Consider the following 13,167-nt stretch of genomic DNA (forward strand, 5'->3'; position numbering starts at 1 on the left):
AGCCTCGAAACAAAACGAGGCTAGTCGAAACGTTTCGAAGCAGCCAATGGCAAGGTGGTGGGAGACGGGAGAATCAGGGCTGTGCTCCCAGCTGCAGCCGGGAGTGGAGCTCGGGCCCCCCACCCCTCCTGCTGCTGGACTGTGGGAAGCCGATCACAGGCAGGGAAAGGGAACTGATCCTGGGCTCAGTTCCCCTCCCCAGCCCTACAGTCCGGCTGGGGATGTGAAGTCAGCCTAGCTGGGCTGAGTTCCCATCCCCCATGCTAGATCGGGCTGGGGAGGGGAAGTCAGCCCATCCCCAGCCCAGTGTCAAAACGGTGAGGCTGTTTGACTTGAAATTAAAATTCGATACAAAACACTGTTCCATCCAAACCTCGACACTGAAGTCGGAACAGAACAGTGCCGTTTCGCACAGCCCTAGCAGGCACGGGACAGAGCCGTGGCTCGTCCAAGGGGTGTGGAGAGGGGGCAGCTCCCACAGCTACATGCACCCCGGGGGGGCCCGGGCCCATGCGCCCCCCAGATCTGCTTGGGGCAGAGCAGCTGCCGCTGCAGGCTGTGCCGGGTTCTTCCCAGGGGGCTGGGAGGCACCTACAGGGGGGGCTACCCCCCCCAATCCCTTCTCCCAGCACGGCCACCACCCACCCTGAGCGCAGCCTGGCCCGGAGGAGCCCCATGCAGCCCTTGCCCCAGGCAGATCCAGGGGCACATGCCCCCCCCCCCAAGCTCTCCTGGATGAGCATCACGCAGCAACAGGTGCCACCCCCCGCGCCCCCCGAACAAGCTAGGGCTCTGTCCTGCACCCACCCCACGCTGGCAGGGCAGCGCTTGCCCCAGCCCCACTCCCTCCCTTACTGCGGGGGGCCTTGATCTGCGCCCCCACCCCTTCCTTTTCCCCTCCCCTTCCACTGCACCGGACTTACCAGCTGCACGCAGCTCTCCAAGCTGCTGGGCTGCACTCCTTCCTGGCCACTTACGTGCTGCCATTTATCAGCCAAATTATCCGGCCAATTTCCAATACAGATAATTTTCTTTATATCAGTGCTGATCGGTATCGGACCGATGTATCGGTTCACCTCTAACCTCCACCAGGCTCAGGAGCATGACTACCGTGGGCATGGTCTGTGCCTTGAAGCGCCAGTGTTGCACCTTGTACCGATTCAGGGGCTATACTCAAGAGTGCCAACCCCTCCCCCCCCCCAAAACTGTACCTGCATCACACAGTGGCTGGAAGGGAGTGAGCCGGGTCTGAGCTCGGTCTTTCCACTGCTCCTCTCTCCCGGGCGGCCTCCAGCATTTAAATGTGTAGGAAGCTCTGACTCAGAGACCATGCCCCTCACTCCTATGCTCAATAGTGACTGATGCTCCGAGCCTGTGTCCAACCCCTTTGTGAATGTTCCCCCCACATCTCATGACAAGTCCTACCTTTAATGACACAGGGAGTGAAAAAAGAGCTAGGATTGATGTGTGTGGGCAGCGGTGCTGAATACGTACCCACTGCCCCTGCCAGCAAACCCGTGTGGTTTCCACTTCCACATGCACTAGGTCACGTCACCCGGGGTTTACTAAAAACGAAGCACCGATTCCAAGGTCACCAAGACCCCAAGAATGAGCGACTCAGGCGTTCTAGGTAAAAAGATTTATTAAAACTCACCACTAAGGGCAGTGGCTTTCCTCAATCAAACCCAGCGAGGAAAACACCAATGAGGCTGTGGGCAAGAGGCATGACATTTGGGAGGCTGTTAGGCATCAAGCTCAGGAAGTGGGAAGGTAGTTGTTAAAGGTCTTGGTGTACAGACATGAAGGCTTGCAAAGTGTTGGGAGGCAGATCCACCCTTCGGTTGCGAGTATGGCACAGAGCCCTGACCCAGACCAGGACACGCGGTGGTTACGGCATGGGGACTTGAAGGCATGGTGATAGCATCTCATGCTTCCTTGCGTTGCACAACCCCAGGGCAGGGTGCGAGCTGAGGGCACAGGATAAGAGGAGAGGGTGTGTGGCCGCTGTGGCACGTCTCCCGCACACACCCGAGGACCAGCTCCATAAGCAAACACGTCTCAGCGTGCTCGGGAAGCAAGTACTGCGTTCCCGTCCAGAGGCAAACATCTGCGCTGCAGAAGCCGATCTCCCTCTGTCGGCGGAGCGCGTCTCTTGGTCCCGTGGGGGGAGGAAGGAATGTGGCACTTGTTTCTCGGTCTCTCTCCTCCGGCGAGAGGCCACGTCCATGCAGTCCACGGTCCATTGTGCTGGCAGGCCAAACCCAGCCTGCCTGCTTGATCCTCCTCGTGGCCAGCAATGCTGGTTTTGGACTGGATCTGTCCTGGCTTGGTCCCATCGGAGAAGGTTACGGGATGTCGCAGATCTTGGAGCTACCTGCTGAGGCAGGCTCCATGCTGCAGCTGACTCAGGAAGGACCACCGCAGAACGGACTGGCTGCTGGTCCCGCAGGCCCCGAGCATGGCCTGTATCCCTGATTTATCCATTAAGAATGACTATTACGATGCTCGGCCCATCTCCTGCTGAAGTGCATGAAGGGGTCTGAAGGCCCCTTTTGTTTTACTTCAGCAAGCTGGATGGCTGCTGCTACTCCTGGCTGGAGGGAGGAGGAAGACACATGCAGTGTTTAGTGTTAGGAAAGCAGTTTAATTGCAAGCAGGCGTGGAGCATCTACTCCATCAGGCCTCCTTACAGCTGCCTTTGCTCTGGTGGGGGGCTGGGGACGGGGGGTGGCCTGGGAAGCCTCGTGCATGGGATTAGGAGTCAGCAGATCTCCGTAGGCTGGAGGCAGTAGGGTGGGAAGAGCCTGGCTGCCCACCCCACTGCCCTGCTGTGATTCAAGAGCCTGGTCCAAAGTCAGAGGAAATGGGGGGGTCTGGCCTAGGTCTTTCCACTGGCTCAGGGGACACTGGGTCAGGCCCAAAGCTGGTACAGGGAGCTGAATGGGGCACCGCTGGCTGGCACCCCGGGGGACGGGGAGGCAGGACGCTTTGCTCTATGTACGGCAGGGCAGCTGCTGACCACCCGCAGCGTGTCCAGGGATGGGGAGCAGGAAGGAGGGATGGCGGCAGCAGCAGGGGAGACAGCTCAGGGTCAACCGCGGCCGCCCACCCTCAGTTGGAGTGGACAGAGAACTCCAGCTGGACACAGGACAGCTCCTTGCCGCCGTAGCTCACAACACCCCGGATGCGGTAGTTGCCGTTGGTCAGCCACGAGGGCAGCTCTATGTCAGGCAAGGCGAAGTCGCTGCTGGGCAGCGAGTAGGAGCCCTGAGGAGGGAAAAGGACATGTCAGCCCCCACGGCGGCGTTTGGGGCAAGCCCAGCTGAGATCCCAGCGGGTCATAACAAGCACCTGGAGCTCAGCCCGGCCACGACTGGGAGGGACCAGCGTACCGGTGTCTCCACATCCATCATTCCTGGTGGCTGACTGCCCCCTTGCTGCCATCCCTCTCCGGGGAATCCTCCGGCTCCCTGCTCAGGCATCTCCTGCCCTGCCCTCGCAGGGTTATTTCTCTGCCCCCTGCCAGTGCCTGGGACTGGCTCCATTTGACTCCCTGCAGCCACGTCTGGGAGCCTCTGTCCCCCCTCCAGTTTGGCTGCTGAAAACAGGCCATCCCCAGCCCCTGTCTCTACCACAGTTATGGCTGGGGCTGCATTGCGGGCGCACCCTGCGACACCCCTGTGCCGGGGCAGGCTCGGAGGCTTCGCCTCGCTGCACCACCGCGAGCTGGGGCCCAGGTGAACCTGCTGAGACCCAGGCTCCCGTCTCCAACCCAGCAGCAGGCGGGCTCCCCGAGCCCAGGAAAGGCCCAGGGGCTGGGGCTTTTATCCAGCATCCTCTGCCTCCCCCAAGCAGCCCCGGAGCCAGCAGCTTGCTTAGTGCTGCCCGCAGGGGAAGGAAACCAACTGAACCCACGGCTCCCGCCACGGGGCATGCACCCTCCTGCGCCGTTGACCCCCAGCGACTGGAGAAGCCCAGCAGCCAGTTGCTATCTTCTTCCCTCCCGGTGCTCACAAAGTCCCTTCCCCAGCTAGACCCCAGCTCGGTGGAAAAGAGGAGCTGGTCTGCAGGCAGCCAACGGTGTCTGCTGCCTTGGAGCTTACTGCTTTGAAGGGGCAGTGGCAGGGGATGCCGTAGGTGACCAGGGGCTCCGGGCACGGCTCGCCGGGGGGGATAATGTCATCCAGGATGCTGCAGACGTCATCGTACGTGCAGCTGCCCAGCTGGTCGATGCAAGGGATCTGTATCCATAGTTCGCCCAGCTTCTTCTCCACAGTTAAGACCCCCTGGAAAGGTTGAATGCACAGTCACATACCAGAGCACCACAGTTCGGCGGGTCTCTCCCTCCTCTTGTCCAAGAAAAGCTGGAAGGTACGGGCACCTCCCCATGCCTGCCATCCTAAGCAATGTCCCACTTTTGTTTCTCTGGCAGGCCTTAAACTCCAAGTCCCTGTGGGCAGGGGATGCATCTTGCTAAAGGAAACCCCATGGAGTTGGAACACAGCGGTCATGGAGAAGCGGGCCCAGCCCCACGTCTGCCAAGCGTGGAGAACCAGAGCATTAGGCCAGAACAGGGACAAGCCATCCGGCTGCAGGCTCCCCATGCAGGGCAGCTCACTGGAGGCCCCTTCTGCTTGGATCCTGCCCTCAAAGAGCACCGCTCCTACTCTAGATCACGAGCTCTTAGGACAGGCACTGCCACCGGGTCTCAATCTGTACAGCGCCTGGCACGCAGAGCCTCAATCACCAGGCATTGCTGCCATGTGTTACTGGCACTGCTACTCTGGGTTTGCACAGCTCCCATGAGAGTCCAGGGCAGGATGTGACCCTTTCATGCGAGAAGTGGCAATAGCAAGCCCCACAGGGAGCCACAGGAAGGGCTCATGCAGCCAAATAAAAGAGGCCTGGGCCACTCTGGACATGGCTTTGTGCTTCTTACTGCCCCAGCCAGCTTGCTATGGATGCGGTGATACTGGAAGGGGGGTGAACGATGCTCGCCTGGTTTCTGCAGCTGGGCCCGGGGTTAAGCACCATCCCACCTGCTCCCCGCAATCCCCAGAGGGTCCCTCTGTGCCGGCTGCAGCAGAGGAAGGCCGCGTGGGGTGGGCAGCCGTGCCCTGTACTGCCACATTGCTGAATGCAAGGGACATGCGCGGCGTTGGTGGCTTGGCCTTCCCTGCTCATTCGTGGCCCTGGCTCCCAGTCTACTCTCAGACTGGGAAGCACGGTTTGCCACCCCCCAGACTGGACCCAACGATGGAGCTGGACTCAGCGCTGCAGCCTGCCCGTGCCCTGGGATTCAGGCTCATCCATCAGGCTCCTTTGGCATTTTTCAGGCCCGGCGACGATCCCCGAGATCCTCCCCAGCACCCACCACAGCAGAGGCACCGCCGGGCTGCTCAGGAGCACGGGGGCGGCTGGGCTCCCGCCCAGCTCCGCGTCACAGGGGCAGGGCGCGTTTCGCTCCAGGCTTGTCGACGCAGAGGACGTGCAGCCTCAACTCCCGGCGCCCGCCTCGCTGCGGCCGTACCACCCCGGCGGCAGGAGGGCAGTGACGCCCCGTCCGTGAGCAAGCCACCTGGGCGGGAGCTGCGACGTAGCTCCCCGCCCATGCTGGAAAGACCGTCCGGACCAGGCCAGCAGCAAACGTGTGCCAACCTGTCTGGGGAACGTCTTCAACGCTGCAAAGCAACCGCCCCGTCGCCTGGGGGAGGCGGGAACACCGCCCTGGCCCTCTCATCTGCCTTCCCTCCCAGCAGCAAAGATGGAGCTGAACGGAAGTCTCTGCACTGCCTCCACTTCCGGGGCTAAAATCCGCCAGCTGTTTGCACGCAGCTGCTCAGCCCGCAGCATCCAGGTGGTTTCCCCTGCTAAGACAGGCCTTCAGTCCAGCCTGACCCCGGGCACTTTGGACTTCTCTGGGCCCCCTGCTTTCCAAGCTTTGCAAAGCCACCCAGCCTGGGTACTGGGGCACGCCTGGCTCACGTACCTTCAGAGGCGAGGTCATGGCAGCTGAGCTGGTGACGACCGCGCTGACTTTCACATTCCCTGGGATGGTGATGGGGTCCGGGGCGACGGAGAGGCTCCGGAGTACGACAGGATCCTTCCCGCCACCACAGTCCTCCCACGAGAAGCCGCGGACCTACAGGATTCGAGGGGGAGAGGGTGAAAGAGCGTCCGCGCTACGCTGGGGACGTGGCACCACGTCTGCCGACGCTCCCTGTAGACGGCCGCAGGGAGTCAGAGCTCCGGCAGCAGGGGGAAGTCAGTGGAGCACGGTGACGAGACTTCATCGCAACGCGCACTTCACACCTTTGCCATGAGGAACAAGCCACTGTGGGTTAGGGCCGGCTTACCACAGGGTAGAGCGTGCAACCAGCAGCTCATGCATGGGGAGGCTCAGAAGAAACACCTAAGCCGCGGGAACATGCTTCTCGGTTCGCCCTGTGAGAAACCAACCTCTCGCTACCCCGAGCAGGGCGGGTAGAGCAGAGGCAGCAACAGCTGCAGCCTGCCTCTCCCGGGGGACCCGGCTCTTGTTTTTGGATGGCGAGAGACACCGGGGCAGCCCCTCCTATTTCTAGCCCTCCCTCAGCAGACGTTGCAGCCTGTCCCCAGAGCCGAATGGGTCCCGAGGCCCCGCTATCTGCAAGCGCCAACCCAAGTCATCTCAGCACATGACATGCAGAGGGTTAGTGAGGGCTTCAAACAATGATTAAAAAGTGTGTGAGCCTCTGGTGTTGGGTCCTCGCAGCGTGTGACCTCGACTCACCCATTTACTGATATCTCTGCCCCCCCCCCATGCATCAAAGGCCCTTTCCCAGGTCTAAGCAAGCACAGGAAACCTTGTGCTCTTCCATAATTTAACCCCCTGCCGTGTGAGCTGCTGCTGAAGCCCAGCAGGAACCGAGAGCTCTGGGCTGAGAAGCAAAAGCCCCCACTGGGTTTGCAGGCAGGGGGGATAAGGGAAGTAGGGGTTGCTCTTATCACAGCCGCGGTTCAGCTGATGGAAATGCAGATGTGTGCATCGCTCAACTTCCCCCCAGTGCCCCTTTCCACCCTATGCCAAGCAGTTTTGGGGTCAAGAGAACCAGCTTGTGCGTGTCGTGTGACGGGCCCCAGGGGAAGGCCTGAGCCATGTGGTGTTTGCGGATCTGGGCAGGCTCCAAAGAGCAGCGAGTTGTTGCTCCAGCCAGACTTGGCTTTGCCAAGGGGACTCTTTTTGAGCTGGGACATCTTGTCCCCCGTGGCCACCGGCACAAGCCACCCCTCGCTTCAGCCTGGTGCAACGTAGAGCAGCCCCCAGGCTAACTTGGACCCGCACCCACCCGTGGTCAGGAGGGTGCGGGGGGTCACAAGCCAGCGCTGCAGCTGTGCTCCGCGGCAACAGCTGCTTACCTGCCTGTCCCCCCGCAGCCTCCCGGGCAGGCACGCAGGAAATCTCTTGAGAAGTCGGCGGGCCCTCGGCCGGTCTCCCAGGGCTCCCGACGTGGGAGTAGGGGAACCGAAGCCGGGAGCGACAGGGGAACAGAAAGCGGGGTCGGCCGGAGGGGCCGGAGTGACAGAAGCGGGGCGCCCGAGGTGCTCCGCAAGGGGCAGAGGGGCCCCGGGGCAGGGCGAGGCGGCGGGGCGGGGCCGGGAAGCCGCCCCACTCCCACGCGCGGGCAGGCCAGCACACGGCGCCTGGCGGAGGGGGGTGGCCCAGCCCCCTCGTGCTCCCCAGCGGCCCTGGGCGCCGACCCCGCCTTGGGGCCCACCCCCGGGCTCCGGCATCCTCCCCTGGCCTGGGGTCTTCCCACTCCTGCGCCCGGCCCCCCGGGGGCACCGTGCCGCGGAGCCCGCAAGGCGCTCGCGGCGCCGGCCCTCACCTGGCGGAGCGCGGCCCCGGGCGGCCACAGCTGCAGCGCGGCCAGCGCCAGCGCCAGCGCGGCCGGGTGCATGGCGCGGGACGGCGCGGGCCGGGGCGGCGGGCTCGCTCCCCGGCGGCAGCCGCGAGCGTCAGCGCCCGGCCCCGCCCCGCCCCGCCCCGCCGGGGGCGGAGCCGCAGCCGCAGCCGCAGCCCGCCCCTGCAGCGCCGCCCGCGGGGGTCGCGCAGCCCGGAGCGGAGGCCCCGCAGGGCCTGCGGCCTCCCCGGCGCGGCCAGAAGCCCTCTGCCCCCCGTGCGGGGGACCCCGCCCCGCGGCGCGGCGGCTCCGTCTGCGGGACGCCGCGTTTGCTCGCTGGGGAAAACCCAGAAGTTTCCTGGAAGACCCCGCAGGCCTCTGCGCAGGGGCGCCGGGAGCCTGCCGCGCCTGGGCCTCCCCGGGGCAGGAGGGGTCAGCATCCCTCCAAGAAAAATTCTCCGGTCGTGACTCAAGAGGGCCTTTCACGCGGGTTTGCCAAGGGCCGCAGCAACCCCCTCCTCTCTGTGGGACTGAAGAGCCCCCCTTCCGAGCCAGGGGGTGACACGGCATCCTCTCCTTCCGCAGAGTCCACCGTGGGCAACACCGGGCCCCGGCCTGGCGCGCGCCCCGCGAAGGGTCCCGCGGCCGTACTCCCCGTCTCCTGCGGGAAGCAGGGGTCTGCACTGCTAACCTCCCAGCCCGGCCGCAGTCCCTGGCTCTCGGAGCCCCGCGGCGCTGCCCGCACGTGGCCTGGGCGTCAGTCTAGTCATACCAGCATCGAGACCCCCGATGGCCGAGCTGCTTTCCGCATGCAGCTCAGCCCAGGCTCGCTCCAATCTTCTAACGGCGCTAACGAGATATCGGAGCACCCCCCAGTCGGCCGGGACCTCGAGCCCAGCCCTTGCAGCGCAGGACGGGCTGCTCCCAGCAAGCCTGTGGGGGAATGGACCCAGCAAGAGGGTCCAGGCTGCGTCCCAGCTGGGAGGCAAAGGGGCAGACAGGAGGGGGAGCACGGTGAGCTGCCCCCACAAGTAACCTGCACCTCCTGCAAAGGGAACAGGTGACGTCCTGCTCCTCCTGCAGCTGCACCAGGGACACAGCCCTGCCCCGTCGCGTCCAACTAGCCCAGGCTTCTGCCTCTACCAGCAGTTGGTGCTAGCTCCTTCCCAGGATTGAGGCTGAGGTTTAAGTTGGATCTCAGGGGAAAAAAACATCTTCACTGTTACAACAGTGAGGCAATGGAGCAGACAGATGCCGAGGGAAGGTGTGGACTCTCCATCGCTGGAGGTGGCTGGGACGAGGTTGGCCAGGGATGATGTAGGTGCAGCCATGTTCTGCGCTGGGTCTTCCCCAGGCTTTGCTGGTTGCAGGATGGGGCTGGGAGGCGATTTCTCTTGCCCCTACTTGCATCCACGTAGGGAAAGCCTCCCCCCACTGGGTGCTGGCTGCAGCCAGGCTGGGGACAGGGGCTGGGCTGTGCCAGTGGCGCTGCTGGGACTCGAGCCCATAGGGCCCTGGCTAAAGGATCTTGCCCCTCTGCTCAGAGTCAGACCAGTGCTGCATTTGGGGTCAGGAAGGAATTTTACCCCCTGCTCAGATTGGCATGGGGCCCGGGGCTTTTTGCCTGCCTCTGTAGCTGGGGGCAGTGTCTCAACCCAAGATCTGTGTTGATTAACAAGCTTTGCAGCAGCCGGACGTTGGCTGCCACCGTCCCCGTTTTCCCTATGGCAGGTTTGGGGGCTACGTCTTGTGTTGCGGCAGGGGTGATGGTAGTTTTCCAAAGAGGTTAGACTAGGGCTTTGTCTGGGATGGTTCGGACAGGGCTGATCCAGCCTCAGGCTGGGGTTGGACTAGGCCTGCAGGAGACCTCCACAGGTCACCAGGTCTCTAAGGATGGGGCCCAGGACACTGATGAAACAGTCCGAGTGACCGAGGGTCAGGAGCGGTGGGAATGTCTCATCCAGACGGGATGTCAGGAATACAAGCGAGCCGGGCGGCCCCTTGGCAATGGAGCATGCTGCATCCTGCCCGGGTGCTCAGCAGCCCTGTGGCTGCCACCCCGGGGGGCTGGAGAACACAGGAGAGGAGGAGCCCCGACTTCACGAGTGAAGGTCCCCGGGGCCACCTGAACCCTTGGCCGGGAGCTATTTCTAGCAGCCCGGCGGTGATGGCAGCTCATCCTTATTTAGTAAGGAGGCAGGCGCACAGGCACCGGGGTGGGGACGGGGAGGGGGCCTGGAACGTATCCCCTCGCCTCACACCCGCCAGGCCATGACAACTGTGTCCCTTATCATCCGACAGAGGCTTAGGGCTGAGGAATAAATAGCACTGCTCTTGCAGACCTCTTCCTCCCGCCCCCTGCCTCGGGCTGCCGCGCTCCCCGTGCCCTTGGAGCGAGGAGGGGTACGTCACCGTACGGTTTTCATCCTCAGCTTCTGCCTCTTACCAGGCCAGAGTCACCACTTCCAGGCAGAGAATTGGCCTGAAGACAGACAAGGAGCACGGGCCGGTCGCACTTTGCCTCCACGGCCACTGCCGGGGTCCACACAGGGATGGAGGGCAACCCCCAGCCTGGGCATTCAGCCCCTCTGATGTCAACTGGATACCGTTTTTTCCCCCTCCCCAGTTTGCAACACTTTGATTGTTCCCCCAAAACAGCATGAAGCGTCTGAACTCCCTGCCCCATCCTGAAGAGATGAGCCCACATTGCCTCTAGGCTTAGATGCAGGGCCCTGGAGACCCCCTGGAGCTGGGGCCAGCATGGCCAAGCAGCATGAAGGACCTGGGAACTTGCAGCCGGATCCCAAGCCACAGAGTCTTGGCAGACAACCCCTGGACTGACTTCGGCTGCAAAGGCAGCCGGCAGAGATCGCTGCTGGCAAGAAGAGCTCAGTTATTTATCTCTCGTTACGAAAGGCCCCAGATCCGTGCCTTCCAGCTCGCCGCCCTCCAGCAGCCTGGTGCGCTCGCTTGCCTGCTTTGAAGCCCTGATCTTGCAAAGAGTCAGTGATGCTTTAACCCCTGATTATACCCACGATGGTCTGCATGTGCCTATCCAGGGCTAGTAGAAAATGTTCAAGGTGGGAAAGCTGGGCCCTGGACCACCAAGGAGATTCACCCAAAGCACCTGCTGCCCACAAAGCACAGACCTTTCATCGGACAAAACTCCCCCAAATGCCCCTTTCTTCCTTAGGAATCAAAACTCATGCCAGAAGTGATATCTTTTATTAGATCCACTGAGTAGTTAGGGGGAAAGTTATCTGCAAGCTTTCAGGCACGATCACCCTTCTTCAGGCATAGGAAGGGTGGTCATCACAGAGGACATCCCGGTTTTCTGCTACTCTGTCCTCTATTGATACCAAACCCGATGCCTTTTTTTCTCTTGAAGAGAGACATACAGAGGGCATAAAGGCATCCAGTTTCGTATCAGTAGAGGACAGAGGGCAACCGGACTGTCCTCTCCGATGGCCACCCTAGGCATAGGGAGTCTCTCCTTAGACCAACACAGTTACAACCAAAACCCCATTAGACCAACTAGATAGCTGCAAAAAACAAAAAGTTTCTCTTCCTTATATATTTTCACGGCGATAATATATTTGCCAACCACGTGCCTGAGCACATGAAGGGCCTCACCTATGCATGCTGACCCGAGTTGTCCCAGGGCAAATAAGGACAAGTACCCATAGGGCTCCCCCGAAATGGGGCTTGGGAACCTGGGCTGGGTCTAAGCTTGCAAAGAGACAAGTGGAAAGAGCAAAGAAGTCCTCTGTGTTTTGGAGGCCCCACGCTGCCCCAGGCAGCTGGGCCGAATGAAGCCAATCCAGCTCCTGAGCGAGTGTCCCCCCCAATCCCCCAGTTCACTTTCAGGTCCATAGCACGGGGGGGCCGCACTTTCTGTTCGGACTCAGACAAGAGGTGTCAGCTCCACCCGAACCAGCCCTTAGCAGCTTCAAAACATGGAGAGCCGAAATACAGCCGGGGTTATGACACGCGCCACTCTTATCCGTGCACCTCGATAAATACATTACAGTAATATCACTGTGGATACTTCTGATGGGGGATTATCAAATACTGTTCAGAGCCTTGGAGAAGCCTCTCCAAGCAGCAGGTCGCATCTGACAATTGTCGTATTAATACCCTTCTGAGCCGGGGTCACAGCCTGTTGTGCACGCACAGTCTGTGATCAACCCAGACTGCCTGGACTGGGATGCTAGGAAGGAGGCATTTCTAGCCATGCTCACCCTCTCACCCGGCCTCCCACCCCTGAGAGCAACAAGTGTCAAGGAAAACCTCCTGAGTAGCTGCTGTTTTTCAACTCTGATTCACCCCAACCTTTTGGGGCAGAGAGGAACTGGGGCTTTAATCACCCCTGTGCTCCCTGCCCATCGGACCCGGCTCTAAACATAACTGAGAGCAGCCTCAGGGCTGCCCAAGCTTTGATCCGGCTTGCCTTGCCTTTCTGCGGGAAAGCAGGGTGCGCTGCTGGCTTCACCCGCGCAGCTGGGTCCTCATCCCAGCTTGTGACCTAGATGTCGGACGAAGATGCGATACAAAAGCGCTCATGGTTTCTCACGGGATCCCGCTTTGTTAGTGCCACGGAGAAAGAGCTTAGCACCAACACACGGAGGGGCCGCGTGCAACAGGGAGATAGGCACGATCTCCCCAGCAAGGGCACTTCCGGTGCACGCTGCGCAGGAGAGATCGGACTGGGATTTATTGCCAGTGAACTTCAGAGATCTCAATGGTCACATAGCAAACCCGCCTCCCCAAAGGAGGGAGACCCCCCGGGACAGGCTCTTCTGAGGGCCAGGCCCCCAGGGAAAAGACAGCATTTTGAAAACAAACATGTGCAACGGCACGGGGTAACCGCAGCACTGCCTGCCACGCACAGGAAGCCCAGCCTATCTGCACATCCTACATGCTTATCATATTGCAGCTAGTAGCTCATGGAGAGCAGGCTCCTGCCGCCCGCGGGGCGCAAGCCAAACCAGACAGCGGGAATCCCGATCCCGGCGGGCAGAGGCAGAGTCCTACAGGGGCACCGGGAGCCCGCCAGGGATTGCAGGGCAACAGCCACCAGCGTTTGACACCAATGGTTTTGCTGTCGGGGAAGGGGAGCGACTCTGCCCTGGCCTGGTAGAGCTGTTCCCTACTAGATAATCCCTCAGCAGTGCCCAAAGGTCAGCCTGGCAGGGGACAGGCGATGCCAAAGCCCTGCTTTCCACTACCACGCTCCTGAAATCCAGGGTCCAGCCACCCTGCCCAATATGCCCCAGCTGCCCCC

General features: G+C 61.6%; 1 protein-coding gene across 1 annotated transcript; it reads right to left on the reverse strand.

Moving 5' to 3' along the window:
* Positions 1-1,624: 1,624 nt before the first annotated feature.
* Positions 1,625-8,027, reverse strand: GM2A (ganglioside GM2 activator). The gene is made up of 4 exons (XM_090020486.1): positions 7,869-8,027; positions 5,990-6,142; positions 4,104-4,286; positions 1,625-3,267 (listed from the first exon to the last, which is right to left on the reverse strand). Exons 1-4 carry the CDS (start codon positions 7,938-7,940, stop codon positions 3,112-3,114), a joined length of 564 nt encoding a protein of 187 aa, XP_089876612.1. The 5' UTR covers positions 7,941-8,027; the 3' UTR covers positions 1,625-3,111.
* Positions 8,028-13,167: the final 5,140 nt, after the last annotated feature.

The sequence above is a fragment of the Crocodylus siamensis genome, chromosome 10 (assembly GCF_052110815.1).
Source record: "Crocodylus siamensis isolate JL-2025a chromosome 10, ASM5211081v1, whole genome shotgun sequence".
NCBI lineage: Eukaryota > Metazoa > Chordata > Crocodylia > Crocodylidae > Crocodylus > Crocodylus siamensis.

Excerpts from the sequence above, each read along its gene's own strand:
- GM2A (XM_090020486.1), bottom strand. The coding sequence starts at position 7,940 with ATGCACCCGGCCGCGCTGGCGCTGGCGCTGGCCGCGCTGCAGCTGTGG. Across the intron at positions 6,143-7,868 it reads CCGGGGCCGCGCTCCGCCAG|GTCCGCGGCTTCTCGTGGGA; the intron begins GTGAGGGCCGGC and ends CGAATCCTGTAG. Across the intron at positions 3,268-4,103 it reads GCCACTGCCCCTTCAAAGCA|GGCTCCTACTCGCTGCCCAG; the intron begins GTAAGCTCCAAG and ends TTCCCTCCTCAG.